The sequence below is a fragment of the Zeugodacus cucurbitae genome, chromosome 4 (assembly GCF_028554725.1).
Source record: "Zeugodacus cucurbitae isolate PBARC_wt_2022May chromosome 4, idZeuCucr1.2, whole genome shotgun sequence".
NCBI lineage: Eukaryota > Metazoa > Arthropoda > Insecta > Diptera > Tephritidae > Zeugodacus > Zeugodacus cucurbitae.
In genome coordinates, this window is record NC_071669.1 from 74,761,069 (window position 1) to 74,786,191 (window position 25,123).

The 25,123-nt window shown below is 34.6% G+C and overlaps 6 protein-coding genes across 11 annotated transcripts; 3 read left to right on the forward strand and 3 right to left on the reverse strand.

Annotated features, from left to right (window-relative positions):
* Positions 1-1,099: 1,099 nt before the first annotated feature.
* On the forward strand, positions 1,100-5,352 carry Aats-ala-m (alanine--tRNA ligase, mitochondrial). The gene is made up of 12 exons (XM_011185367.3): positions 1,100-1,409; positions 1,465-1,638; positions 1,705-1,850; positions 1,917-2,114; positions 2,172-2,316; positions 2,384-2,523; positions 2,589-3,571; positions 3,689-3,845; positions 3,912-4,197; positions 4,268-4,488; positions 4,547-4,748; positions 4,814-5,352. The coding sequence occupies exons 1-12, from the start codon at positions 1,242-1,244 to the stop codon at positions 5,018-5,020; spliced, it is 3,027 nt and encodes a 1,008-aa protein (XP_011183669.1). The 5' UTR covers positions 1,100-1,241; the 3' UTR covers positions 5,021-5,352.
* Positions 5,353-5,489: 137 nt separating this feature from the next.
* On the reverse strand, positions 5,490-9,875 carry LOC105212956 (cohesin subunit SA-1). 2 transcript variants are annotated; one of them, XM_011185366.3, is made up of 12 exons: positions 9,611-9,875; positions 9,235-9,547; positions 9,008-9,181; positions 8,635-8,934; positions 8,446-8,576; positions 8,087-8,389; positions 7,186-8,021; positions 6,764-7,122; positions 6,528-6,687; positions 6,343-6,464; positions 5,708-6,245; positions 5,490-5,636 (listed from the first exon to the last, which is right to left on the reverse strand). In XM_011185366.3, exons 1-12 carry the CDS (start codon positions 9,676-9,678, stop codon positions 5,587-5,589), a joined length of 3,354 nt encoding a protein of 1,117 aa, XP_011183668.1. In that variant the 5' UTR covers positions 9,679-9,875; the 3' UTR covers positions 5,490-5,586. The 2 variants fall into 2 exon arrangements, with proteins under 2 accessions (XP_011183668.1, XP_011183667.1); XM_011185365.3 differs by having other exon boundaries at positions 6,343-6,473; positions 9,611-9,872.
* Positions 9,859-13,616, forward strand: LOC105212959 (mini-chromosome maintenance complex-binding protein). Its single transcript, XM_011185369.3, has 5 exons — positions 9,859-9,961; positions 10,445-11,633; positions 11,735-11,914; positions 11,969-12,212; positions 12,320-13,616. Exons 2-5 carry the CDS (start codon positions 10,591-10,593, stop codon positions 12,686-12,688), a joined length of 1,836 nt encoding a protein of 611 aa, XP_011183671.1. The 5' UTR covers positions 9,859-9,961; positions 10,445-10,590; the 3' UTR covers positions 12,689-13,616.
* Positions 13,617-15,721: 2,105 nt separating this feature from the next.
* On the reverse strand, positions 15,722-17,117 carry LOC105212961 (40S ribosomal protein S3a). Its single transcript, XM_011185370.3, has 2 exons — positions 16,729-17,117; positions 15,722-16,286 (listed from the first exon to the last, which is right to left on the reverse strand). Exons 1-2 carry the CDS (start codon positions 17,067-17,069, stop codon positions 15,821-15,823), a joined length of 807 nt encoding a protein of 268 aa, XP_011183672.1. The 5' UTR covers positions 17,070-17,117; the 3' UTR covers positions 15,722-15,820.
* A 503-nt stretch (positions 17,118-17,620) lies between these two features.
* LOC105212963 (coiled-coil domain-containing protein 102A) lies at positions 17,621-25,123 on the forward strand. 3 transcript variants are annotated; one of them, XM_011185374.3, is made up of 12 exons: positions 17,621-17,923; positions 18,006-18,116; positions 18,227-18,420; positions 18,481-18,586; positions 18,643-18,733; positions 18,788-18,926; positions 19,080-19,173; positions 19,308-19,439; positions 19,554-19,868; positions 23,367-23,533; positions 23,764-24,562; positions 24,825-25,123. In XM_011185374.3, exons 1-12 carry the CDS (start codon positions 17,834-17,836, stop codon positions 24,831-24,833), a joined length of 2,247 nt encoding a protein of 748 aa, XP_011183676.1. In that variant the 5' UTR covers positions 17,621-17,833; the 3' UTR covers positions 24,834-25,123. The 3 variants fall into 3 exon arrangements, with proteins under 3 accessions (XP_011183676.1, XP_054084712.1, XP_011183677.1); XM_054228737.1 differs by lacking the exon at positions 24,825-25,123 and having other exon boundaries at positions 23,764-24,818; XM_011185375.3 differs by lacking the exon at positions 23,764-24,562 and having other exon boundaries at positions 17,625-17,923.
* LOC105212962 (glutaryl-CoA dehydrogenase, mitochondrial) lies at positions 19,870-21,724 on the reverse strand. 3 transcript variants are annotated; one of them, XM_011185372.3, is made up of 3 exons: positions 21,566-21,724; positions 20,983-21,504; positions 19,870-20,849 (listed from the first exon to the last, which is right to left on the reverse strand). In XM_011185372.3, exons 2-3 carry the CDS (start codon positions 21,464-21,466, stop codon positions 20,056-20,058), a joined length of 1,278 nt encoding a protein of 425 aa, XP_011183674.1. In that variant the 5' UTR covers positions 21,467-21,504; positions 21,566-21,724; the 3' UTR covers positions 19,870-20,055. The 3 variants fall into 3 exon arrangements, with proteins under 3 accessions (XP_011183674.1, XP_011183675.1, XP_054084720.1); XM_011185373.3 differs by having other exon boundaries at positions 20,983-21,486; positions 21,566-21,722; XM_054228745.1 differs by having other exon boundaries at positions 21,562-21,710.

The window sequence follows — 25,123 nt, forward strand, 5'->3', positions numbered from 1 at the left end:
CAAAAATTGAAATATCAAGAGAAATCAAACAGTTATCACTTTGATGTCGATGAGATTCCCCAAATAATTTGGAGAATATATCCGAATCCATAATCCTTAACCGGATATAAAATAGGATCCATTCAAATTATTTAAATCCGACTGTCATGGAAACCGACTTCTCGTTTTGTATTTTAGCTTCACACAGTTTGATTGTTTTTCTTGTATAGAAGTAGTCTCTGGCTAACATCTTTGCATTTGCACTTTCATGCATATTTTAGAATGCTTAAAACATCCCTCATTAAGATATCCTCAACATCTTTAAGATTTCTCTTAACATGCTTTCAAGATACATACGTCGGAAGATTCATGTTCCATAAAATGCACTGTTTGTGTACAATTTCGTAAGAGGGAAGAATTCACTTATTTCAGCTTTATTCGTCATTCATTTTAAAATTTTGATATTTATAATTTGAAAATTGGAGAACTGACTGACTGCTGATAAATTTTTGATCATCAACTTGAAACGCTTTTTGCCTGAAATATCTTTCAAGTTCGAAAAGTGAGAGTGTGTAGTAAAAAAGCTTGAGTGTGTGACAATTTGAAAGCAATTTCTTGAACGTTTAACGTCCGGGTTAACGAATACATTTTGTAACGAAAATGGTACCAGAACAAACTAGAATTGACAATCGAAATCGATAACTTGCCAGATGTATCTAGAGTCTAGATTCTAGACATATTCGTAGATATTCGTAGTTGCCAGAATGTTCGAATTGCGATGTATCGCATACGATCGACTATATATGGGCCGGACTGGCACAGTTTTAATAAGAGAGTTGTCGAGGGAAGTGTAAACATGTCATAAGTTAGAGTTGTAAAGTAGAGTATTGAGTAATAAAGTGTTAAGTTATAAGGATTTAGAAATAAAGATTAGTGTGAATTTTATTTGACAATCCAGTGATCGAACTCAGGGTTTACGACAGATTTTGGAAATCCGTTACAATATTTCCTAATGTATGTTGTCGATATACATTACTATTGAAGAAAAAATCTTTATCCGATTACACGTGTGTTGGCAACGCAATTGTTGCTATTTTGACAAGGAGAACATACACACATACATACAAATATGTTTTGACATTCTCTGTTGATTGATACGGCTTTTAGAACAATGAACGACATAATATAGCATATTAAGAGTATTAGGAAAACAATACATTAATTTATTGTAGTTTCTTAACTAATAGCGCGTAGTTAGCGCAATGTATTCCTCTGCCAAAAAGTTGCAGCGGGTGTTATCGTCGCAGGAAATCCGCAAGACATTCATTGAGTATTTCAAACTAAATCATGATCACAAATTTGTACGGTCCAGTCCGGTAGTACCATTCTGTGACCCGACTGTGGCATTCGTTAACGCTGGTATGAATCAAGTAGGTGTAATGTTACTAACTATAACGAACAGTTGTATTAAAAGTATATTTCCAGTTCAAGTCAATTTTCTTGGGCAAAGCTCAACCTCCCTATCCTCGAGTGACCAATTCGCAAAAATGTGTGCGAGTTGGTGGCAAACACAATGATCTTTCTATAGTCGGTCAAGATAGCTATCATCACACGTTTTTCGAAATGTTAGGCAATTGGTCCTTTGGAGATTATTTTAAGGTATATATCATAACATATAATAGATGTTCCCTATTTCTCGTATAATTAAAAAGTTTATTGAAACAGCGTGAAGCCTGTGAACTAGCCCTAGAACTTTTACGTGGTCCCTATAATATCGATGCAAGTAGATTATATGTAACATATTTTGCTGGTGATAAGATACTTGGTTTACCGGCTGATTTGGAATGTTATGAAATATGGCGCAGTTTAGGGTATGTCAAAATTGTTAAATATAAAAATACAGTTTGTAACATTTTTACATTGTTATTACTGAACAGTTTTCCCGCAGAAAGAATATTACCTTTTGGTTGTAAAGAAAATTTTTGGGAAATGGGTGCAACTGGCCCATGTGGTCCCTGTACCGAAATACATATCGATCATTCCCCAACTAAAGGCCATGAACGCGCGAAGTTTGTTAACGCTGATAGATCAGATTTAACGGAATTGTGGAATTTGGTGTTCATACAATACAACCGGTAAATTAATGTTATTTCCAATTTTGCGAAAAAAAAATTATTAGAGCTTCAACGTAGGAACGCAAATGGGTCTATAACAAAACTACCTGCACGGCACGTAGATACAGGCATGGGATTCGAAAGACTTACTGCCATTTTACAAAATAAATCATCCAACTACGACACAGATCTTTTCATGCCAATTTTCAATGCAATTCAAAAAGTATGCAGTTGATTATATGTACATTAGTTATGGTGGATGTGTATTCAAAATATTTCATTTTCGGTAGATAACACACGCACCCCATTATGGTGGTAAATTCCCAACCCCAAGAGAAAACGCTGCACTGGACACGGGATATAGAATTCTAGCAGACCATTCTCGTATGATATCCATTTGTCTAGCCGACGGCATGTTACCCGATCAAAAGTATTTGCGTTAAACAAGAAATCAAAGATCAAATAGATATTAAATTTTTATAATTATTATTTTAGCCAAAAACTACGAAGGATTTTACGCAAAGCGTTTACAATAAGCGAAAATATATTTAAAAATGAGGTGTTGGTATCACAACTTATACCAATAGTTATAGACACAATAGGTACGGCGTATCCGGAAATATATAGCAAACAGAGTTCCATATTAGAGTTAATAGCGCATGAACGAGAGGTGTTCAAGGCATTGCGAGAAAGCTCTTCGAGAGCATTTGCCGAGGTCTTAATGGAGTTTCCCAACTTGGAAGAAGTTGATTTAATGGAATGTCCTGGTTTTGTGCCAGCTTATCGTGATTTTCAAACTCAAAAAGAAACATTTATTAACAATATCCTGCCCGGAAAATTTCTGTACAAACTTACGGATACTTATGGTTTAACACAAGAAAATTTCAAGAAACTAGCGGAAATAGAAAATATGGAATGTGATTTAAATGGTTACTTCATGGAAATAGCGAATGCTAAGCTAAGATCAAAAGCTTCCTTAAGTGAAGGTTCTATCAGTAGTGAAAACAAGCTAGAAAAGCAACATCAGACAAACGAAGTACTCTCACTGCTCACGCAGAAACTCAATGGCACGGATAGTAGTTCAAAATATAATTATAGTTATGATATGGATAATAAACGGTACAATATTCCTCAAGTTTCGGCCCTAATTACTGGTATGGTCTTTCAAGGCAAAGAAGCGAACACCGTGGTATTGAATAATTCACAGTCAGAATTATTATATGTGGCAACAGATATCACTAACTTCTATCATGAGTCTGGTGGTCAACAAGCTGATATTGGCACAATGTTATTAACATCTGAAACAAATGGCGAAATACTTGAGTTGCCTGTGAAAGAAGTTAAAGCTATAAATGATTGCATTGTACATGTATGTGACTTGTCGAATGTTGAAAAGGATTTCACGTTAAAAACAGGAGCACAAGTAAATCTTTTGGTAGACGCCAATCGCCGTCAGCTGACAACATGTCATCACACAGGTATGTACTTACAAATATACAAGTAGTGTATGTAACTCATTTTTGGAAGGAGGAAGAAGATGAAGAAGGAGGTTAATTATAATTAATGCCTTTATCATTTTGATATATTTTTTAAAGCAACCCATTTATTAAATGGTGCAATCCGTTCGCTGTTCAAAAAGGTCACCTATCAAGTATCCAGTTCCGTAACGAGTGATAACTGCAAGCTTGAGGTAGGTCTAATTGGCAAACGTATTAAAAAGGACGATATTACACAGTTGGAAGATATGATTGTGTAAGTGAAAAATTAAATCCTAAATGACAATTTGTTCACAATACATAATCGAATATACACCGACAGAGGTACTATAGACTCAAAGGTGCCAGTAGATGTCCGGATTATAAACGCCAGTGATGTATTACAACAAGACGATATCACAATGATACCTGGGGAGATATATCCTGAGTCTGGACTACGGTTATTAAGCATATATTGTGAGAACCCTCAATTGATTTCCAAAGAATTGTGTTGCGGAACTCATGTGACAAATACGCAGGAAATAGAATATTTTTGCATCACCAACCTTAGACAAACGAATCGTGCTCGATTTGCTTTTACAGCAGTTGCAGGGGCGGCCGCAGAAAATGTATGTCAAGGCTTATATGAGGAGTGTTCAGTATTTGTTAAACTAAACGGTACCAAATTACTCATTTTAGGCATTAAGAATTGCGGCTCTCTTACAACACCGCGTAGATTTGCTTGACAAACAGTTTAAGACTGATAAAGTTACAAACGCTACTGAAATCGAATTGCAAAAGATACGGCACAATTTGATTCATATGGAAGTTGCGTTACCATATGTTTTTAAAATCAACACCATAGAACGCATTAATGATATACTCAAGAAGCTCAAAGAAACAACTAGAACAACTTTAAAGTGAGTAATTATTTAATAAACCTCATTTCTCTATTTTCATTATGTTATACTATTACAGAGAATTTGTTGAGGTCGAAATGAGAACGTTATTGCAAGAAAAATCTATCGAAAGCCATCCCTTCCTTGTGCATTACATCACAAGCTCAGCGCTGGTAGAGGAAGTCCCACTGCAAAGGGCCACAAAACTTTGCACCGATCGTCCGATACTCGTAGCTAGCATGTGTGATAACGTCGTTAAAGCGCGTTGTTGTGTGCCCAAGGTATTATAACCAATTAAATATCTCTTGTGTGTACTCATATGTACATATATTATTGACATTTACAGAAATTTGTCAGCGATCATTTTGATGCCGAACAATGGCTTAGAGAATTCGCAGTGGTTTTTAAATCACAAGTTTCCGCACCGAAGGGTCAAAATTCTGCGGAAATATGCAATATGAAAGGCAAAAAGGTGTCCACTTCATTTGAAGAACAATTAGAGGAAGCCATCGCCAGGGCCCAGACTTTTGCCTCACAACACATTTTGTTGTGATTTTAATCTAAGCATGTGTTTTCAAAATCCAAACATACCCCAGTAAAATAATTACATGTGCCACCTTTTGATGTGTGCATATATTGTTTAAATATATGTATATAACGGTATCTATAGTAAATGTGTAAGAAATAATTTCAACTTACCTCAATTATCTTTACATAAATTAAGTCATGATTGAATAATAATAAGATTGCGTGCATATTGACAGCGTTTAATTGAAAATTCATAATCATAATGAACTTAGCCGTCACACCAAGACATCGATCTTGTTAAGACAATCTGGAAATCACGAAAATACTTGTAAAAATAAAATGCAGATTGAAAATTGATTCTTCAAAAATATTTGCACTTTTAAAAGTTGAAATAACGCATTGCACATATAAAAATTTCACAGGGGTTCGCTGTTTAACCATTTCATAAACATGGAACTAAATCGTCTATTCTCAAGAGTAAATAAATATTCAGCGATATTACGTTCGATATATTAAACTTGGCATTTACAATTTTATTAACTTCTAATAAATAACATCAGTTACTTAAAAATAAGACTATTTCACATAAAGTTATACATCGTTATGATCTTCCTCATATTCGTAATCATCGTATTCGTCATCTAAAAAAAAACAATAAAACCGTAGTACATATTAGCAATAATTATGGAAGAAAAGTAAAGAGCTGTATTACCATGTTCCCTTCGCTTCCGCGCATAAGCTCGCTTTGCAACTGGCGCCTGATCGGTTTCACCGTGCAGCAGCGAATTTCTATAGAGCGCAAGTGGTTGCCATTCTTCAGCTCTGCTCGATGGCATGGCCGGTGATATGCGTCGATCGAGAAAACTCAGTATTACTTTTTTATCCTGCTTTAACAATTTGTTGTTGAACTCGTTTAATACTTCTAGGAATAAAAGTCGTGTAGGTGCGGCAACTGGATCTTCGGGCACATCGCCTACGGCAAAAAGAATACCAGCACGATGCAGGGCGATCACTGGTTCGCGATTTTTAATAGCATCAAAGCCAAATGTTAGGGCAAAACGTTTTGCCAATTCCTTTAGATCGGAAAAATCATGCGAGTTTTTAGAAATTATACCATTTTCAGACTGTTGCAGCAATTCTTTGAACACTGCTATCAAGCTAAGGAGCAATGTCAAGGCGAAGTTTATTTTATTTATTTCGCGTGCCTTCCCAAGGGTAGCTTTAATAATGTCGCCATACTCATTATAACACTGAAATGAAATTTGTAAATCAAACAAATAAGCTGGTTGCATAGTGTCTTTCGACGGTGTTCGGTGTTGTGAGACAGTGAGAGAGTTTGCTGCTTACCTTCACATAGTGTTTGAACATTCCCGCTGCACTCTTTGTTGGTATAATATTGTAAACAATTAGTTTGCAAAAGGAAGCCAGAAAGTTTCGCTTTTTGTGTAATTCCTCAATTCGTGTCTCGTCTTGAACAACTGCAATGAAATATACGCACTTTAACTTAAAAAATAAAAAGAGCTCTTAGATACCTTCTTGTTTGATTGTGAAAACATAATGTTGAACAAAATTATTTAAAATCAGTTGCTCGTCCAGTGTTGACTTATACTCCAGCGAGCGAATATTTTCATTCTCATTTTTCGAAAGTTGGTCAGAAAATACAATCAGAAGATCACATATTGACTGGTAAGCCTAATTAATGCAAAATTAATTAGAGTACATGTTCATAAATTTTAGTATTTCCTAGATAAGTAAATCACTAACAAACCGATTCTTGGATTTGCTCCGTTGGCCCGTTACGTGTTAATTCAAAACAAGCTGCCATATATTTAACCAGGATATCGCGCAGCTCAGCGCTTACAATTACGACGTTACTGCTTTCGCATTGGTTCTCAACAAAGTACAGACCCCAGCTTATTGAGAAATAACATGCTTCGATGCAATATATCAACGCCTCATTGGGCAACGTGCGTCCAGGATTCTCTTTAGATTGGCATTCTTCCACGTCTTGGAAAATTGATTCGAATAAGTTCCAGGGATTAAGATTGTGTGAGGCGTAGAGAATGGATATAACTTTCAGTGAAATTGTAACATTGTAGATTTCATCCTCGTTGGGTAACTCTTCTCCTGAATAACATATATTAGCCATGACTATTTTGGTACAGAATTGCATTTAGTCTATTTACTCACCCGCTATTAAGTTACGCCAGTCATCGATAGCGTCCTTATATTTGTTCACCGCGTTGTCGATAATATTTGAACGTGCTACATCACACCGGGTGTATGTGGCACTGCCCTCACTGCACAGGTACTCAAGTGTTTTAGCGCACATCTCCAGCACTTCTCTGTCCGTGTGTACCGACATTATGTAGCTCATTTTATCTAACAGGGCCTGCAAGTTAGATTCCTGCCGATTTGTAGTATATATATCCAATTCAAAATATTGCGGTACAGCCAGAAGGTTTGCCAATTTCTCACTGTCGGCTTGGTATTTCTCCAACAGGGGAGGAAGGGTTAAAATGAAATGTTCTGTTAATCGTACTTTTTCATCTTGAATGGCTTTCAGTTCCTTTGAGCTCAGTGTTATTTTACGATTACTGGCACGTCCGACGGGAGCCTCACCTGTCGCCGACTGCTTTACACTGCTGACCATTATCTCGATAAGAGTGGACTCTTGCTTATTATCCAATACCTCCTCGTTAATTCCGGGTTCTTCAAGCAATAAATCAGTCATACACTCCCAATCCTTCACCATTGCATTATTATCTATAAAAGAGTCCACCAGGTAGGCGCCATGTTCATGCAACTCAGACTCAATGAAGAACTGTACTAAATCTCGTATCAGAGGCGTATTTGGTAAACGTATTTTACCGCGCCTAGTTTTAGTCTCCTCCATATCGGCCGTTAAATGGAAAAGTCGTACGTTTAAAAATTCAGCCGCAGCTTGCGCTACGCCGCGATGTGAAGAATAGACAAGTTCATAAACAATTTCACAATCCTTATCTGCCAATATGTCAGGATGTATTCTAAAAAGTTAAAGGACATTTAAAAAATTTAAGTTACCACAGGTACAAATAAAATAACAATTTACTTTAAAATGCTGATAACCAATTTGACTGCATGAACTGCTACTTCAAATTCTTTATCCAATGTCATGGCTACAATTCGGTCTTTAAATTTTGATGTGAAGAGTTCTAATTTTCCTTTTAGTTCTTCTTTATCATATAAAGGTAAAAGAGCTTGTAAGCAACGAAGCCGAACTTCACCAACTTTGTCATGTAAGGTCCAACCTATATATTTCAAATACGAATCATCTAGAAAATTTTGCGGATAATTTTCCATCCATACTCCAATTTCCGCCATACAAATTGCGCGAATATCAGGTAAAGTATCTCTAAAGAAAAATAGAGTATATAGTTAGCATTCGGATTATTAAAATCTTATAAGTACCTATAACGATGCACGAAAACCGACTTGAACATGTAAGTTAACATGTTCTTAATTTCGTCCATATTCTCTTCTAGCTCAGCACGTTTTGTCATCAATGACTCAAGCCGATCAGTTGCCCGACGGTCACGCGACTAAAAACGTTTAATTTTAATGGCGTTTTAAATATATTTAATTGCGGATATTTCGTACCTTGACACGTTCAGCTTCATACTGTTTGGCAGCATTTTCAAAGTTATTAGAGACTAGAAGTGCCACATCTACCAAAGCTGTCATTAATTTCATGGCTGCTAAAGTTGCGGTATGGCGGAAGGCGCGCACTTGTGAATCTGATAGGCCCGTCAATAGCGATATTACATTATCCATAAGAAATTGATCATATATAATAGAATATTGACATTGTTTAACCAATGTTTGAACAAAATCACAAAAATTCATTTTAAATTTCTTCCATTGTTGGCCAGGCATTATTAAGGGGTATTCTCCGCTTTCCTAATGTAATTATATATGTAAATTATATTAAAATAAAACCTAATAATGTAATTGTATATAATATTCTGGTAACCTCGTCAAACTCCTCAGTCATTTTTCGGATCACTGCAGTATGTTCCATTGGATGGGGCATATCCTCAGATATTTTACCCTTGCAACCACTTGCATTTATGAAAAATTGCATTAGAGCAATTAGCGCAGAATCTCGGTTTTCTTTATACTTTTCGATCCAATCATCAACAATACTCTACAACAAATTTAAAGTAATATATTCCAATTTTTATTTTTTTATTTACTCACAGCTATAGCTGACTTCGAATGTCGCACAATGAAATATAAGCTGTTTTCATCAGTAGTAACGTCCCTTTCCATATCCACCCTCTCCTGCTCTTTTTCAATGTGCTCCTTTCTCGGCCTTTCAACGCGTTCACGGCGCTCTCCAGGGGGTTTGCGGGGGCCTGGCTGCTTTCGTTTGCGAGCAACTGGAGCGAAAAAGTCGTCTTCATCATCGTCTATGATTGGCGGTTTGTCTCGGATTCCTCCTCTGGCACGTAATCGAGTCATTCGTTTCATTGGACTATCTCCATCTGAAGTACTTTCATTCAGCCCTTCTCTGTAATTTGAACAATTTTGCGTGAATGTACAGTTCACACAAATGCAAACATATATTATTCACCCAAGTTCCTCATACTCTGGAGGCGGATCATTCATTCGAATTCGCTTCCCACCCCTTCTCGCCATCATAATAGAATGATCTATAATAAATATTCTTATTTGTCCAAATAATTAAAATTATATTATTTTATAAAACCACAACACAACAAGATACAACATATTTTAGATACATTCCCAGTATGCGTGGTAGGTTTGATTACAATATATCGATAGATCGAGTTACAAAACAAATCTGCCGATTGACGCAGCGTGTCATCTTCTGAAAAATTAATAGTTGTATAAAAAAATTCCGTAGTAGTCTTTCTTGTAGAAACGTACATAAACATTTTCCTATGGAAAGAATTATAAATTGGTATACATATATTAATTACAAAAATAAAAATCCAATACTCACTACAAAATGTTATTTGTTAACCTACATGTCATCATTCTAAATCGAGATCAGCTAATACCAGAAATATATATTACATTACATATAGAAATATATAAAATATTTGGCACGATTTTAGTTAGATTAGTTAGGAAATGAAAAGTACTTTCGCGTGCTTGAAAAAAATAAAAAATAACCGCTATAATCCTATATTCGTGTACGAATATCTCCTAAACGGTGCGGTATCTAATTAATATAACATAAAATAAAAGTTAACATAATCATGGCCTCAAATTTTTGCGACCCAGTAACTAAAATATCCAAAACTATTTTATTGAAATATACCGAAGAAATAAAATTTGCAAAGAATTTTATAATAAATTATAATAATTAATTTTTATAATGAATCCTCCTTCTTTTTGGTGTAAATGTGTTATAATGATTTAGATTTATTTCCTTTCGTAGGTGCTACCATTTTTAATGTACCTTTTGGCGCCAATTCTAACCGACAACAAACGAAACATATGCAATGTTTCTGTTGTAAATTTTGCCTTTCTATAAATCGTGCATTTCGCTTTGTTTATCATTACTTGTAAAATATAAGTTTGAAGATGCCGTTTTTGAGCTTAAATATTCTGCCAGAACACCTAAAAAGTGAAGACGGCAATGCATTCATAGCATCTTTACAAGATCCGAAGCGGTGGACTGGAATCCCCTTGCTTAACTACACGCCATTGCATGAGTTGAAGGATATGAGTATTGTGAGGTTTCGAGGAATGATTCAAGACATGCAAGACCCCGAAATGTACTTGGAGCGTTATGAAATATTGAAAGAAGATGATAATACGTGTAGACTCCAAGAAGGTAAATTTCGAGACTGTTTGATGCTAATGGAAGGCGAACGGGTAAATCATGATGCTAAGGAAAATGTTCACGGTGAGCGCCGTACTTTTTTCGTTATATCTATTCCCGGCTTAAATGATTGGTGTCAAGAATATGAATCTCAGTGCTCTCTCAACAATTTTCCAAAAGCAATGGATACCGAAAATGCTGGAGGAAAGAAGCGCTCCGCACCTATAGAAGAAGAGAATATGAATGTCGATATCGATTCAACTATCGGACTTTCTGAAAAATATGATGGTAATAAGCGACAACGTATAGAGGAAAAACTAAGTGACACATTTGATAGTACCGAAGTTGGTCACAGCTCAAATGCGGTAATTGGAATGGAATATCATTTAAATTCGCCAATTCCAAGTCGGCCCAGCAAAGCTTGTATGATTAAAATATACAGCGATTTTGAAAAGTATAAATTGAACACTATAATTGATGTTGTTGGTTTCCTATCGGTGAATCCAGCATTAGATGCCACAACAATGGACGTAGATGCGTTTGACAATTTAAATGAGGTTCAAGCGCAAAACCCACCGCCATCATTAATACCGCGACTCCATGCAATAGCCATTCATTGCTTACCACATCCCAATCCTTTGTTGGATGAGAGACTGTTGTCAAATTCGGAAAATTGCAGTGCAAGTCTAGGCGATTTCAGCATGTTATCTGTAGGAAAGGAATTTCGTATATTCTTAAAGCTGTGCCTTTTCAATGACAATTTAGCTGCGGAATATCTCTTATCACATCTGATATCTACAGTGTATGTAAAAGTAGTTTGTGTATGAAACATTCAACTATCTATATACATATTTACGAAATATCTTGGAAGAGTTTACCCTTTACATGTTTAAATATTAACAGATATTGCAGAGCTGAATCTCGATGTTTGGGAAGATTTCTCTTAAATATATTTAATATACCCCAGAATCGTCTGCCAAAATATTCGAAACAAGTTTACGATCTATTAGACTTAATAATACCAGCCAGCCATTATATTTCAATGACAGCAGAGACATTGAATGAATCGACATTTGGACCGAAGTAAGTATTCGTAGTTCAACACGAAATGTCTTACTTTTTCGTATACTATTATAGAAAGGATTATGAAACCAACAAGTTGGTCTCAGGAATGCTACAGCTTGCACCACAAACACACCTCGTAATAGATGAGACATTTACAAAATCAGAAAGCCTAAACAGCAATGGTATTTTATCTATGCAAATTCTTGGACACGTTATGAAGTATCAGCAGTTGAAATGTAATTTCCAATACTATGAAATTGATTATGAAGTGGATATTCCAATACTGTCCTTGAGTGAAAAGAAAAGTATTTTGCCGGTATGATTTTCTAAAACAATTTTTCTCATAAATTCTAAATACATACATCTTATATGTATATGTAGCTATGTACGTTAGTATAAGAATGTAATTACAATTTTTTATAGTACGATGCATTTCTACCAATCGAGTATGACGACCAGTCTGTGGAAGTAATTGAGGAGTCGCTCAAAGCTGCTAGACATTATTTGAATCCAACGCGTTTGAATCAATTTCGACGATTCCTAACTATGGCAAAACTCACCGAATTTAATGTGAATCCTGCCGAGAGTGAAATGATTCAAAATGATTTTGTAGAAATGCGTAAAAACAAAAGCATTCGCGATGCCGAAGAATTACACCATCTTTTAGTGTTAACTCGGTTTTTTGCTGTTGCACGAGGTAAAAATGTGCTCGATAAGGATACTTGGGAACTAGCCAAGCAAATGGAGTCAATTCGTCAGAAAAGATTTACAAATTGGCAAGAAAGTCATTAAAAACAATTATATATAAAAATATAATTTAAGTTGTATTGTACGTATTGTAATAAATAACAACTAAACATACCTAAAAATGTTTTTTTTTGCAACATTTGAGTAAAAAATTGTTTGAAAAAATTATAATAAATTTTAGTTTTATTTGTGTTTTATTAAAATATCAATATTTGACAAAAATCAATAAATTTCATCGAGTTGATCTAGTGTTGCATAGGGTTGACGAAGTCTCACATACCTGAAATTGGAGAGAAACAAAAATAAATGTAGCTAATATGTTAAATAACATGCTAAAATTGTTTGCAAAAAAATTTTCAGAAAAGTTAAATTGCGTTGGATAATGGGACAAGTTCTCTTCATGGAAAATCGAAGCGAGCTGGGTCAAAGTATCATCATATGTGCGTTATAAAGTTATAACTTATTAAACAAATTATATTTCAATCATGCTTACCTTTTTAATGAAGTGGCAACGTCAAGTGCTTCTGCAAATAAAAAAAAAATGCCGTAAATTTATAGGAACAACAAAGTTATAATTAAATTATTATTATAATAGTGCATCAGTTTGGATTTATTGTCATTTATCAGTCAAATGATGGGGAATCCGCAAATTTCTCATCATAAAGGATACATGTACTAAGTATATATAAAATTTTTTCAGAATACTTACATTTCCAATTTAATCCTTTTACTTTCACCTGCAAAGAAAATAAAAATATTTAATATCTTTGCATTGAAGGCTTCGAAATATTAAGAAAACGTTGTTAATATGTCAGTAAATATGTTTGCGTTGGATATTGGGACAGTTCTCTTCATGGTGTATCGAAGCGAGCTGGGTCAAAGTTTCATCATTTAATATTCATTGGCGACCTCATAATTAGAAATAACTAAAATTGAACTGGACAAACCAGCATATCCGAATTGTTTACTATAACATTTAAAATTTGTATGATATTCTTTATTCTTGTCTATTTCTTAGGAATATTGCATAAACTTTACAAATGTAAGCTATATGTATGAACGAAATTTAAATTTATAAAATTGAGACAGTATCATTTCTAATTATTGGGCCACAGCGGAAAACACATTTTATTGTCCTGAAAACCCCCCACTTACCTTCATATCCAATCCAACTAAATAGATGGCATTTGTACGTCCTTGTCCGGTTTAACCCCCGCACGAGTGCACATACTCCTGTAAGTAGTTTACAATATTAACGGATGCAAGTCCACCTGAAAACATATAAACAAAATTTAAAATTTACTTTCAGGAAACAATCAATTATCTAAAATCTATTGTTATAGAATCAGAGTGGATTTTGTGTCATTTAACAGTCAAATGATGGGGAATCCGAAAACATCTCATCACATAAATATATATATATAGATAAAGTGATTGTATACAACCAAAGATATAAACGTACATTTAATTCAAAGAAAAACTACGTAATTATAACATATTTCAATACCTGATTCGTTTAAAACGGTCGACCATTCCTTGCCGTTTGGGGAGAAAATTTTGCGCTACAAAACAGAAAAAATATATATTAAAAACAAGAATAAGCGATAAAGTGAAATTCATAAACATGAGATAATCAGTGGTATATTTTTGCGTTGGATAGGAACAGTTTTCTTCAACGAAATTTCAAAGCGAGCTGGGTAAGTTGTCATCATTTTAATTATACAATATTGCAACAATGAGTTATAATTACCTGTATTTTATGATTGTGCCTGCAAAAACCAAAGGGTAGAGGATCCACTCCGTTAATTAGTTTTTACACATTTTTTATATTTGTTATCTGTAAATACAAATATGAAATTAAATAGATATTTATATTGTGAATTATAATCATTAGTAAACATTTATGGGTGTATTTATCAGAGAGTAATTTTTGCGTTGGATAAGGAACAGTTTTCTTCACAATTATCAAAGCGAGCTGGGTAAATGTTTCATCATTAAAAATGTAATTAATAGAGTAAGTGTTAAATTGTAGCTCACCTTCAGAAGTTAAATATCTGCAGATAAGTCGGTCAAAGTCAAAGTCCCAACTGAAAATAAAAAAAACTTGGATTACTATACAAAACAAAATATAATCATGACAACAAATGAAATTTAGCAATCAGTTCTACTATCTATTTTTTGTAAATCTTTCATACATTTTTCAAGTTACATTAAAAATTCTCATCAGTTTTCACACTTTATATTAAATCTGTAAGCGTTTAGGAATGACTTACCAAGCGAAAAAAACCAAATAATGATTAATAAGGTCATATATTTACTGGCGTTAGAGAAATCTGTAAGATAGATACATATTTATTAGTATTTATTTTTCTCAAATAATTCTAGAATATTATTGTAATTTTAATCAGAATTAAGTTCACATCAATATCTTTTCAAGTAGGTGTAGGTATTTCAAAATAAAAATGAATAACACATTACCTTGATAATAAATCCAACAGTGAAAGCACAAAAAGACTTTGCATTGTAGTATGTCTGGATAAATTCTAAAAAAAAAAGAAAAATAAAAAAAATTGTAGGTTAACATACATTTATAACAACTAATTAGGATTTGTTGTGAATATGATTCAGAATATATTTACATCAAAGTATTTTTTCAAGAGTAGCAAATAATTTAAAATACATCATTATTCCACAATATATGCTTCAATTGCATAAACAATTTCTACTTACATCGTAGGTAATTGCGCTTATCCACCGTCCATAATTTTAAGAATCTGCAAAGAGAATATTTGGCATTAATACCTGCTCTTTGCTAATGAACTATTTCAGAATTTTTGGTGGATTCAGTTAAATTTTGACATCAATAATATATAAAATCAGCGACGAAAAATAATAACATCACTATTTTACTACAAACAGTTAAAACAATAACACGCAAATATATTTACCTTCGTAATTATTTTGGTATACTGCACACAGGCGGTCATTTTAAAGCGAGGATATTCTGTAAAGAAACAAAAAAAAAGAAACGAAACGACTTCCCTTATATGATCCACTTCAAAAATGAAAAAGTCAGTATTCAGTTTTTTCGGCAAAACTCCTTTGCATGAGTTTTGATTTTTCTTTCCTTTGTATCTTCTACATTATAAAGTGAATGTTGTTTAATTAATTATTAGATTAAACAGACTCCTGTACTGGTGGTTCATAACCTTCGGGTCTTTCAACGACTGCACCTTCCGAAGAAACAACAGCATCTGTACCTTTGCCGCCGCCATCACCGTGTAATTCCAACAATTTCGACAGATCAAAACGTGGCTTCTTCAATACCTTTACTTTACGGATGTAAACATCATGCAAAGGATAAATGCGTTGGCACTTCTTCTCAATATCCTTAGCAATGGAGTCGAGAGCTAGTTTGTTCACCAATTGCTTCAAGTCAGAGCTGGTTACATCGTTGGTAATGATTTCAGTCATCTTTGAGCGGATATTACGAACTTGAGACTGTTGAGCGTAGCAAGTTTTGCGCTGTGACTGTTGATCCTTAGCTGTAAAGCCAATGCAGAAAACGCGTAGCATGTAGCCATCAGTGGTCTTAGCCTCGACAATGGCTTCAATAAGTGTTTGCCATTTCTTTACCATTGACCTGAAAGAGTTAAACAAATTAATCAGTGTGGACTTTACATTTCCAACTTAATTTTAGTTCAAATAAATATTAGGTATTACAGAGTGTAAATGTTTATAAACTAATCCCTAATGGGGAAAGTAGATAACATTTCCCCAGGGTGCCGTTTAGATTTTTGATATTGGAGCATCGTAGAGACAAAACACAATATTGTGAAGTATTTTGTCTGAATTATACGTCCGTTAACACATTTCAACAAAATATATACGCCACTTCTCTTTCCATTAGTTGCACCCAGTAATAATTGTAAACTAGGTACAATTTTTCAAATTTTGTACTTCATATTTTAAAGAAAAATTTATTTTTTTCTGAACTGTATAGTACATATATGTGGAGCTAGTGTGCCAACTAGTTATATTCCATGCTAATAATCTATAAACACTTTTTGCACTTATTCTCATACCTGTACTTGTCTGTGGTCAAATCCATTCCGTGAAAATTGCAGAGCACATTACGATCTTGGACATCCTCAGCAATCAAACGGAACTTACGGAACGAACGGTCCGAATCATTGTCGTTTTGCAAATCAGCCAATGATACCTCGAACACACGGCCCTTCAAGTAGTCAGAGGCGATTCTCTGACCCTGGGTGCGGTTGACCAGAGTTTTGCCAATCTGGCGGGTCACGAACATGTTTGGTGCTTTTACATCGTACCAATCTTTGCGTGAGAAGGGATCTACTACCTTCTTCTTACCACCTTTTTTACCTCCTTTAGAGAGACCCTTATTTTTACCGACCGCCATCTTCAGAGTTCAAAGCGGAAAAAGATCGAATCACGTTGACGCAGTAATGTCAAAAGAAGGAAACGCGACATTACTACCACTGAAGTGTAACTACACGACATGCTGCCACCAAATTTTAATTTATAATCGTAATAGCAAAAACATGAGTGTTTGAATTATTTTCAATTTATTACTTTGCTTTCCTGATCCACAAAATAATATATTAAAATTTATAAATAAAATGCACATCGCAGTTCAATTTATACAGTGATCTCGGACTGGGTAATGAACGTTTTTAGTCTTTAACGAAGATTGCTGCCAATTATGAATCATGCATAATATATTTCATTCCTGTCATTCTTGGCGCTGGCAGAAAGCAATTTGTGGATAATCAATTCATTTTATTTTTAGATACAATGAACTTTTTATTAACATATTAACTATTATTGAATGTTCTTTCTAATAAATCATATTACTAATTTTATAGAACTTGGCAAGGTTTACAACAATTTAGTTTCTATTTAATTGACGTTCTGAAGCAAAACAGAGAACGTCAAATCGATTATTCTATGACAACTTAAATGTTAAGAAGACGAGCAAAATAAAACGTCAAAATATTGTGTATACGAAAATAACGAAAGTAAAATGGAAACAATTTATAGTTTCTGAAAAAAAATAAACTGAATCAAGAACTTTTTATTTTGAGAACATTGTAGAGCTTTAATCTGTAATTTGTATACTACATTTCCTTTCCACCAGTGGATTGGTCTGTTTATCTCTGAAAAATGTCTCAAAGTGCGGTGCCAGTACAACGACGTGGTGGAGCGGTTGAAGCTCCTAGATTTGGTGATCCTACAGAATGGGAAGCTCGAGAAGTAGGCCAAAGTCTTTTTATCATATTAAAATCATATATATTAAGTACATACATTTACGAGGAAAAATTGTTTTTTGATTCAGGCACAAAGGCAACGTGAATTGGATGAAGCACGCGCTCGTGCAGCTCAAATGGAAAAGACGATGAAATGGTGGTCAGATTGTACGGCTAATTGGCGCGAAAAATGGAGTAAGGTGTGTACATATGATATTTGCAATATAATTTGTTGTATGTAGATACAATCGGTAGTTATTTGAATTTGTTTAATCGATATTTATACAAATTATATACTATTTGTGGACAGGTTCGAACAGAACGGAATAAAGCAAGGGAAGAATCTAAACAGTTACGCGCCAATCTTGACATATCTATGAAAGAAGCTAATTCTTATAAGCGGGAGAAAAATGATCTCGAGGTACAAATTTCTCAACTTAAAAAAGAAATGGAAAAGGTTCATACGTTAATGATGAAACATGCCGACCAGTTTCACAAAACAGGGTAAATATTAGTATAGCACATTATTATTCAAAGTTGTAATAAAATGTAACAATCCGTTAGAATGTGTGATGCTTCTGAAGATACTGAAGCAAATGGACGTGATACAAATTGCTCACCAGATATTTCATCTGATGGCTTAAAAAATGTGAACAGTGAAGATGGATTGGTAATTTTTGGTATACAAGTTTAAATATCCTATAATTTACAATTTAAATAACACAGGTTACTAAGGCGATATGTAATGATTTGAAAGACTTGGACATTGAGGAATTTGTTCTTAAAGGTGCTGTAACAAAAAATGTTAACGATATGGGTGGGTATTTTAAATATTGAAAATAGTAACGGAATACTAAAACAATTTTGACAGATGAAGTTTCAGCTGAAGAAAAGCGTTTAATACAGCAATTATCAAAAGATGATTTTGACGAAGAATATTTGCTTCAAAAAATCTCTATGCTTCAATTACGTTTAGATGAAGCTCAAAAGACAGTACAAGCAGAAAGAGAGTGAGTATATACATTTAAGTATTAATTTTGTTTTCTGAAATAATTTTAATTTTAATAATCCAAATTATTTTTAGTTGAATAATCTTATATTTGAAGTTTTATATCTGATTTTGATAGTAGGGAAAATGTATATCAGAATGTTCGTATTTTCAGGGAGAAAAATATTCTACATAAATCGATCGAAAAGTTAACATTGGAAATACAAGAAGTTCGCGATCGCCAGGAAGAGCTTCGCCTAGCTAAACAGGTGTGAAACACATACTGCATATTAAAATTGATTACAATATCCATATTTATTTTCTTAACTGCATTATTTATAATATACAATTTTGGCAGTTTTGTAAACGGTTGTGTATTGATATTAATTAAATAATTATATAGGAAGCTGTTCGAGAATTGCTGACACTACAGGAACAACACCGCGCTGAGATGCGTATAATAAATAATTCGTTGCAAGAAGAAACTGCATCACGAGAAAATCTCGAGAGACGTTTAGCGGAACTTCGTACTGAGGTAAATTTATAGAAAGTTTATTTAATTTAGTCCATATTTAATTAGAACTATATTTTTTTTTTGCTATTTATAAAACTTCATTTATATCCATATTATTTATTCATATTTTTACAGTTAGAACGTCTTCAGGCTGAAAATGCATCAGAGTGGGGTAAACGAGAACGACTCGAAACAGAAAAGCTTGCTTTGGAACGCGACAACAAAAAATTGCGAGCTGAAGTACGCGACTATCAAGAGCGCTCTGATCGTAAAGGACGACCTATGCAGGCGAATGATGTCGAAGTACGTGCACTACAACAGGAACTTGCCGACCGAAATAAAGAAATAAGCGAGATTAAATTATCGCATTCCAAATTGAAGAAACTCTTAGCCGAAACAAATACAGAGTTAGGGCATGCTGTTCGTAGAGCAGAGCAGTACGAAGCGGAAGTAAGTTGAATTATCTTATCTAATTCAAAAACTTTTATTAATATAACAATCTCGAATTAATTTTATTTTTTAAGCAATTTTGTTTTCATCTTAGTTGTAATTGACTTTTTTAAAGTGATGCACACTATTTAGAAAAAGCAATGCTGTTTAAAGTAAAAAAGTGTGAAATATTAGTTCTAGACTAATTTTAATTGGCGAATGCCGATATTCCTGTAATAGCTCGCCCAAGAATGAGCGCATGAATGTCGTGTGTGCCTTCATACGTGTTCACCGCTTCCAAATTCATGGAATGTCGTATAACATGATATTCGTCTGATATACCATTACCACCAAGAACATCACGCATATTACGTGCAATATCCAATGCTTTTCCTGAGTTATTTCGCTTGATTAGTGAAATCATTTCAGGGGTATGTAACTTCTGATCCTTGAGACGTCCTACTTGAAGGCATGCTTGTAAACCCAATGCTATTTCAGTTTGTGCATCAGCAAACTTCTTTTGTATCAATTGATTTGCGGCCAATGGTCGTTTGAATTGTTTCCTATCAAGTGTGTACTGACGCGCAATTTGTAAGCATGCCTCTGCCGCTCCCAGAGCACCCCACGCGATTCCATAGCGTGCGTTGTTCAAACATCCGAAAGGTCCTCTGAAGCCCTCAACATTTGGTAATAGATTAGCCTCGGGAACATGTAAATCGTCCATTAATATCATTCCGGTGGTGGAGGCACGTAGAGAAAATTTCCCTTCTATTTTTGGTGTGGATAAGCCCTTAACCGATTGCGCCCGATCCACTATGAATCCTCGCACCTTTCCATCTTCACACTTTGCCCATACAATAAGGACATCCGCTATCGGAGAGTTCGTAATCCATGTTTTAGAACCATTCAGAACATATGCTTTGCTAGTGCTGTCATATTTTGCCCGTGTTTCCATGCCGCCTGGATCACTACCATGGTTTGGTTCTGTTAAACCAAATGCTCCTACAAAAAATATAAAGACTCGTACTATACTCGTATATGGGTCATAAATTAATAAAAAAATATATATATTCGAGATGCTCGGCTACATGTACACCAACATATGTGTGTAATATATATTGTTTGTATGACTTACCAATCAATTTGCCTTGAGCCAGTCGAGGTAGATATGTTTCTTTCTGAACTGCAGAACCATAATCGAATATCGCTCCCATAGCCAGGGAACTCTGCACGCTCAAAGCAGAGCGATAAGCCGAATCCACCCGTTCAATTTCTCTGGCTAACAAACCGTAGGCAACATTCGATACACCGGCACAACCGTAACCATTTATTGTACAACCCAATGCACCTAGACTGCCGATTTCTTCCATAATTTCCTTATGGAATACCTCATTACGATTGGCAGCAGTGATTCGCGGCAGTAGACTTGTTTCACAATAACTTCGAAAAGCGTCACGGATGGCGATCTCCTCTTCTGTGAGCTGTGATTCTAAATTGAGTGGATCTTGCCAATTGAATTTCGGAGGTGCAGTTGTTGTAGCGAAGTGTTTTGCAAAAACTGCTTTAGTGCAAAGTTGCGATGTTGGACGAAATGTCGATAAGAGGTATCTCGCAATCATTTTCACTTTATGGTTTTTATCTGCTTAAAATCTTGCGTCTATTATTTATGAAACTACTTAGCTTTAATGATAACAGTTTGCTTTGTATTTCTTACTTACGTATTTTAAGAATATGTCCTCCTTGCTCGAGTGCTCTTGTATGACTGTTCAATAAAATTATTGTATTCCAGTATACAAATATTTCAGAGTTCTGTTGATACGCGAGTTCTTTGGATTAAGTTCTGCAGTAGTATTTAGCTTACCTGAGAATGTGACTTCCGAAAGCATAATCGCAAGTGTATTCATACATATGTATGTACCTACATACATATGTATATTTTTTAATTCTCATTACACAGATTGAGAAAAAGGGAGAGACAACAAATCAACATACACTCATAGATTTTTATATATGTACCAATGTGTATACTATACAAGTGATTACTACTTGTGCTTGTATGCAAAAAATTGTTGTTTTTACTTAAAAGAGGCGGCATCAACATTTAATAGATCCAAAATGCTGCTAAGAAGCTCATTAACTTTAAACTGATTGGTATCCTGAGTTAACTTAAATTATTTTTACTTTCAAACATTATTATAAACAATATTTGCTAGATAAAATGAATTAAAGAGGCGATGTTGTCCATCATTGCAGTTTATCAGCTAAATTAATTTGTATGTATAGATAGAACATGTGTATATACACATACATATAAAATTATTCTGTTAGACTATTTTCTCTCCATAATTTGTGTTGTGTGTATTGTGTTCTTATCTCAGTGATGGATTCTCTCTTTGCTGGGGATCAAGTATTATAGATACTGTTTATATGCGTACAGTAGAAATTCGATGATTTTAACAATGTCCAAACCAGCAGTGTGAACACACGTTGAGGGGATTGTTAAATATGTAATAATCATAAGCCCTGAGAAATTTTATATATTATATATTTTTTTTAAGTACCATGTACATCAAGATTATATTTGATTTGTTTAATTTTCATGTTATTCTTCCACATTTTTGTTGTTTTGTGAGCAGCGATTTTTACACTCTCGCAAATACTGCACAGAGTATAATACTTTTATTAATCTCGTGGTTATTTGTATTGCATAAAACGAATGGAGATACATACATATAGGGTTATATTTTTCAATGGCATCAGGATAACGACACAAACTGAGTAAAATGTCTGTCTGCTCGTGTGTCTGACCGAGATATTTTGATTAAACATATAGGCGAAATCGGTTTCGATCAGAAATTTCACATCAAACTACTTGGAGAGTTCAACTATATTTAGTTTATATTATTTATTATGTCCTCTTACAAATATGGTTAGTTGACATAGAACGCCATTCACTTATTTAACTTCAAGATGTATTATTCAAACTTTAATGAGGTATAATTGAATCTTTGAGTAAATCTCAATCTATTTCTCGCTAAGTCTAGTTAATATACTCGTTCCACCGAGGACCGAATTTGCAATTACTCGAACCTACACCTCGAATACTCGAGGTGTCGCATTTGCGATTAGACAAGACAATGTTATTGGGAAAAGATTTAATCTGACTTACTATAGAATATATGAAAGATACACATATAGAATTATTTTCGGTAAAAAATTCGTTAGGACCTTAAAAATGTATAGTCCGATTCCGATTTTTTTTAGATTAACGATCATACATCTTCTATGCAGTATTTATGCAATGTTTTTTTCGATATCTTCACTTGTGTTTGATTTCTATATTCTAAAGTGGAAGAATCAGATATATTAAAAAGTTCTTTAATATGGAAAGGAGCCACATTTTAGTTTAAATTGTGCAATACCAACCCTCGCATAGACAGACATCCGACATATGTACATATGTATGCTCTGCGCAACATTTTGTGAGATTATAATAAAATAAGGTTAATTTAATTTTAGGTGAAGCGGCTTCGACAGCGGGTGGAAGAATTGAAGCGTGAATTAGCCAGTGCTGAGGACGAGTTGGACTCGGCTGTAAATCAAGTGCGCCGCTTACAACGGACCAATGATGAATTGGTTGGGCAAACTGAAGGACTGCAAGTGCAAATTCAACATTTACAAACCAGGTTTGTCGCATTTTTATATTATTTCCTATTTGCTTGCTTTGGTGACGGAGAGTTTTCGTTGGCTCTAAAAATGCTAACTGATAACAAATTTACAATACTTTTCATTAACAATGCGGATTGCTGCTTCTTTTAATGGATACATATTCTAAATTGCCTCTCCCTTCAATAAATAAATGTTTGTATGTCCTTATATCGGCATATATACCATATGCATATCCAAAATATTTAAGACGAGCACCTAGTCCTCAAATGCGCACCGTGGGCGGTGTACAGTTGCGCAACAAGATCGCCGTGGAAATTCCTAGTGAATGCTTGCCCAATATCAATGATCTACGTCAAATTTTCGATGATCAACCTGTGGGTAATCGTCACAGCCATAATGCTGCTAGTAGCTTACCAAATGGTGGTAGTGCTGAAGCGGCTATGCCGAAACGCTCAAGTCATACCGAACGTACTTTGATGCAGCAGACAAGCACATTTTTCGATGCGAAACCATCGCATTTGGAAGAAAATATTTTTGAGTCGAAATCGCGGAACTTGGAATTTGAGCGGGCCAAACAAAAGTTTGATAATCCATCCCATCTACAGCACCAACATCATCACCACCAGCGCGATCAGCGTGAGCGCTCTTCGGGTAGGTTTATTGGGAGTAGCCAACAACAACAGCAACAGATTATTGCAAATCGCTCTAATCTGGCACTGCCATTAAAAACGACCAACACCTCGGGTTTAGGCATGAGCATTAGTGGCAGTGGCAGTGGCGGTGGCAGTGGGAGTGCCAGTTTCAATTCCAATGCGAACACAAATTCGAACCCTAATTCGTGTAAAGATGATGTAAATCGCCAATTATTTATGGAGGATCATTCGCATTCCTCCATGACTGGTGGTGCTGGTGGTGGTAACGTTGGTGAAGCAGTTGTGGTTGGAATTGGTGGTACTGCTAGGGCCACCAGCACTAATCCATGTGCTGGCGGCAGTTATTCAAGGAACAGTATTAATTTAGATGGCCTTAAAGTGTCCGACGACGAGGTAAGCACTTCGGAAGTGACATCGAATATATAATTATGCTTTCGATTGCGTCTAAACTAAAAATTTTATTTTGATTTTAATCTTGATTTATAAATACAATTTGCTTAAATTTTTTCGTTGTGCTTGTATGTATATACTATGTATATGGTAAGTAGGTTTTGTTTTCCTAGGCACTACTAATCAGTTTCAACATACATATGTATGTGTTATTAATATGCGTATACTTTTCAAAATACAGAATTAATTTATTTTCAATTCACAGACTCCGTAATTACGGTTCGACGAGCCTGTTGCTGGATGACGAAACTGAAGAAATCAGTGACGAAGGAGTTTAACTTAATTAATTAATAGTCTGCACTTAAAAATATATATGCGTATATACATGTATGCAGGCTTTTCCAATTAGCAGGATGAAAGTATTCCATTATTGAGATAGTTGATGTATTATACTACTTTACTATAACTTTTCGAATATACTTTTATGCAACGACATAGCAATTCATAGCAATTAATAGAGCTCATTTGTATATTTCATGCACATTCGTATTATTAGCCGCATAC

Bases quoted from the DNA above. Each gene is read 5' to 3' on its own strand.
- LOC105212962 (XM_011185372.3), bottom strand. From the start codon at position 21,466: ATGATTGCGAGATACCTCTTATCGACATTTCGTCCAACATCGCAACTT. The intron at 20,850-20,982 runs GTAAGTCATACA...TATTTTTTGTAG, and splicing joins GGCTCAAGGCAAATTGATTG to GAGCATTTGGTTTAACAGAA.
- LOC105212956 (XM_011185365.3), bottom strand. From the start codon at position 9,678: ATGATGGCGAGAAGGGGTGGGAAGCGAATTCGAATGAATGATCCGCCT. The intron at 8,390-8,445 runs GTACTTATAAGA...ATTTTTCTTTAG, and splicing joins GTTTTCGTGCATCGTTATAG to AGATACTTTACCTGATATTC. The intron at 5,637-5,707 runs GTAATACAGCTC...GTTTTTTTTTAG, and splicing joins GCGGAAGCGAAGGGAACATG to ATGACGAATACGATGATTAC.
- Aats-ala-m (XM_011185367.3), top strand. From the start codon at position 1,242: ATGTATTCCTCTGCCAAAAAGTTGCAGCGGGTGTTATCGTCGCAGGAA. The intron at 1,639-1,704 runs GTATATATCATA...TTATTGAAACAG, and splicing joins CCTTTGGAGATTATTTTAAG to CGTGAAGCCTGTGAACTAGC. The intron at 4,489-4,546 runs GTGAGTAATTAT...ATACTATTACAG, and splicing joins ACAACTAGAACAACTTTAAA to AGAATTTGTTGAGGTCGAAA.
- LOC105212963 (XM_054228737.1), top strand. From the start codon at position 17,834: ATGTCTCAAAGTGCGGTGCCAGTACAACGACGTGGTGGAGCGGTTGAA. The intron at 19,174-19,307 runs GTGTGAAACACA...ATAATTATATAG, and splicing joins AGCTTCGCCTAGCTAAACAG to GAAGCTGTTCGAGAATTGCT. The intron at 19,869-23,366 runs GTAAGTTGAATT...ATTTAATTTTAG, and splicing joins CAGAGCAGTACGAAGCGGAA to GTGAAGCGGCTTCGACAGCG.
- LOC105212961 (XM_011185370.3), bottom strand. From the start codon at position 17,069: ATGGCGGTCGGTAAAAATAAGGGTCTCTCTAAAGGAGGTAAAAAAGGT. The intron at 16,287-16,728 runs GTATGAGAATAA...TAACTCTTTCAG, and splicing joins TTGACCACAGACAAGTACAG to GTCAATGGTAAAGAAATGGC.
- LOC105212959 (XM_011185369.3), top strand. From the start codon at position 10,591: ATGCCGTTTTTGAGCTTAAATATTCTGCCAGAACACCTAAAAAGTGAA. The intron at 11,634-11,734 runs GTATGTAAAAGT...AAATATTAACAG, and splicing joins TCACATCTGATATCTACAGT to ATATTGCAGAGCTGAATCTC. The intron at 11,915-11,968 runs GTAAGTATTCGT...ATACTATTATAG, and splicing joins GAATCGACATTTGGACCGAA to AAAGGATTATGAAACCAACA.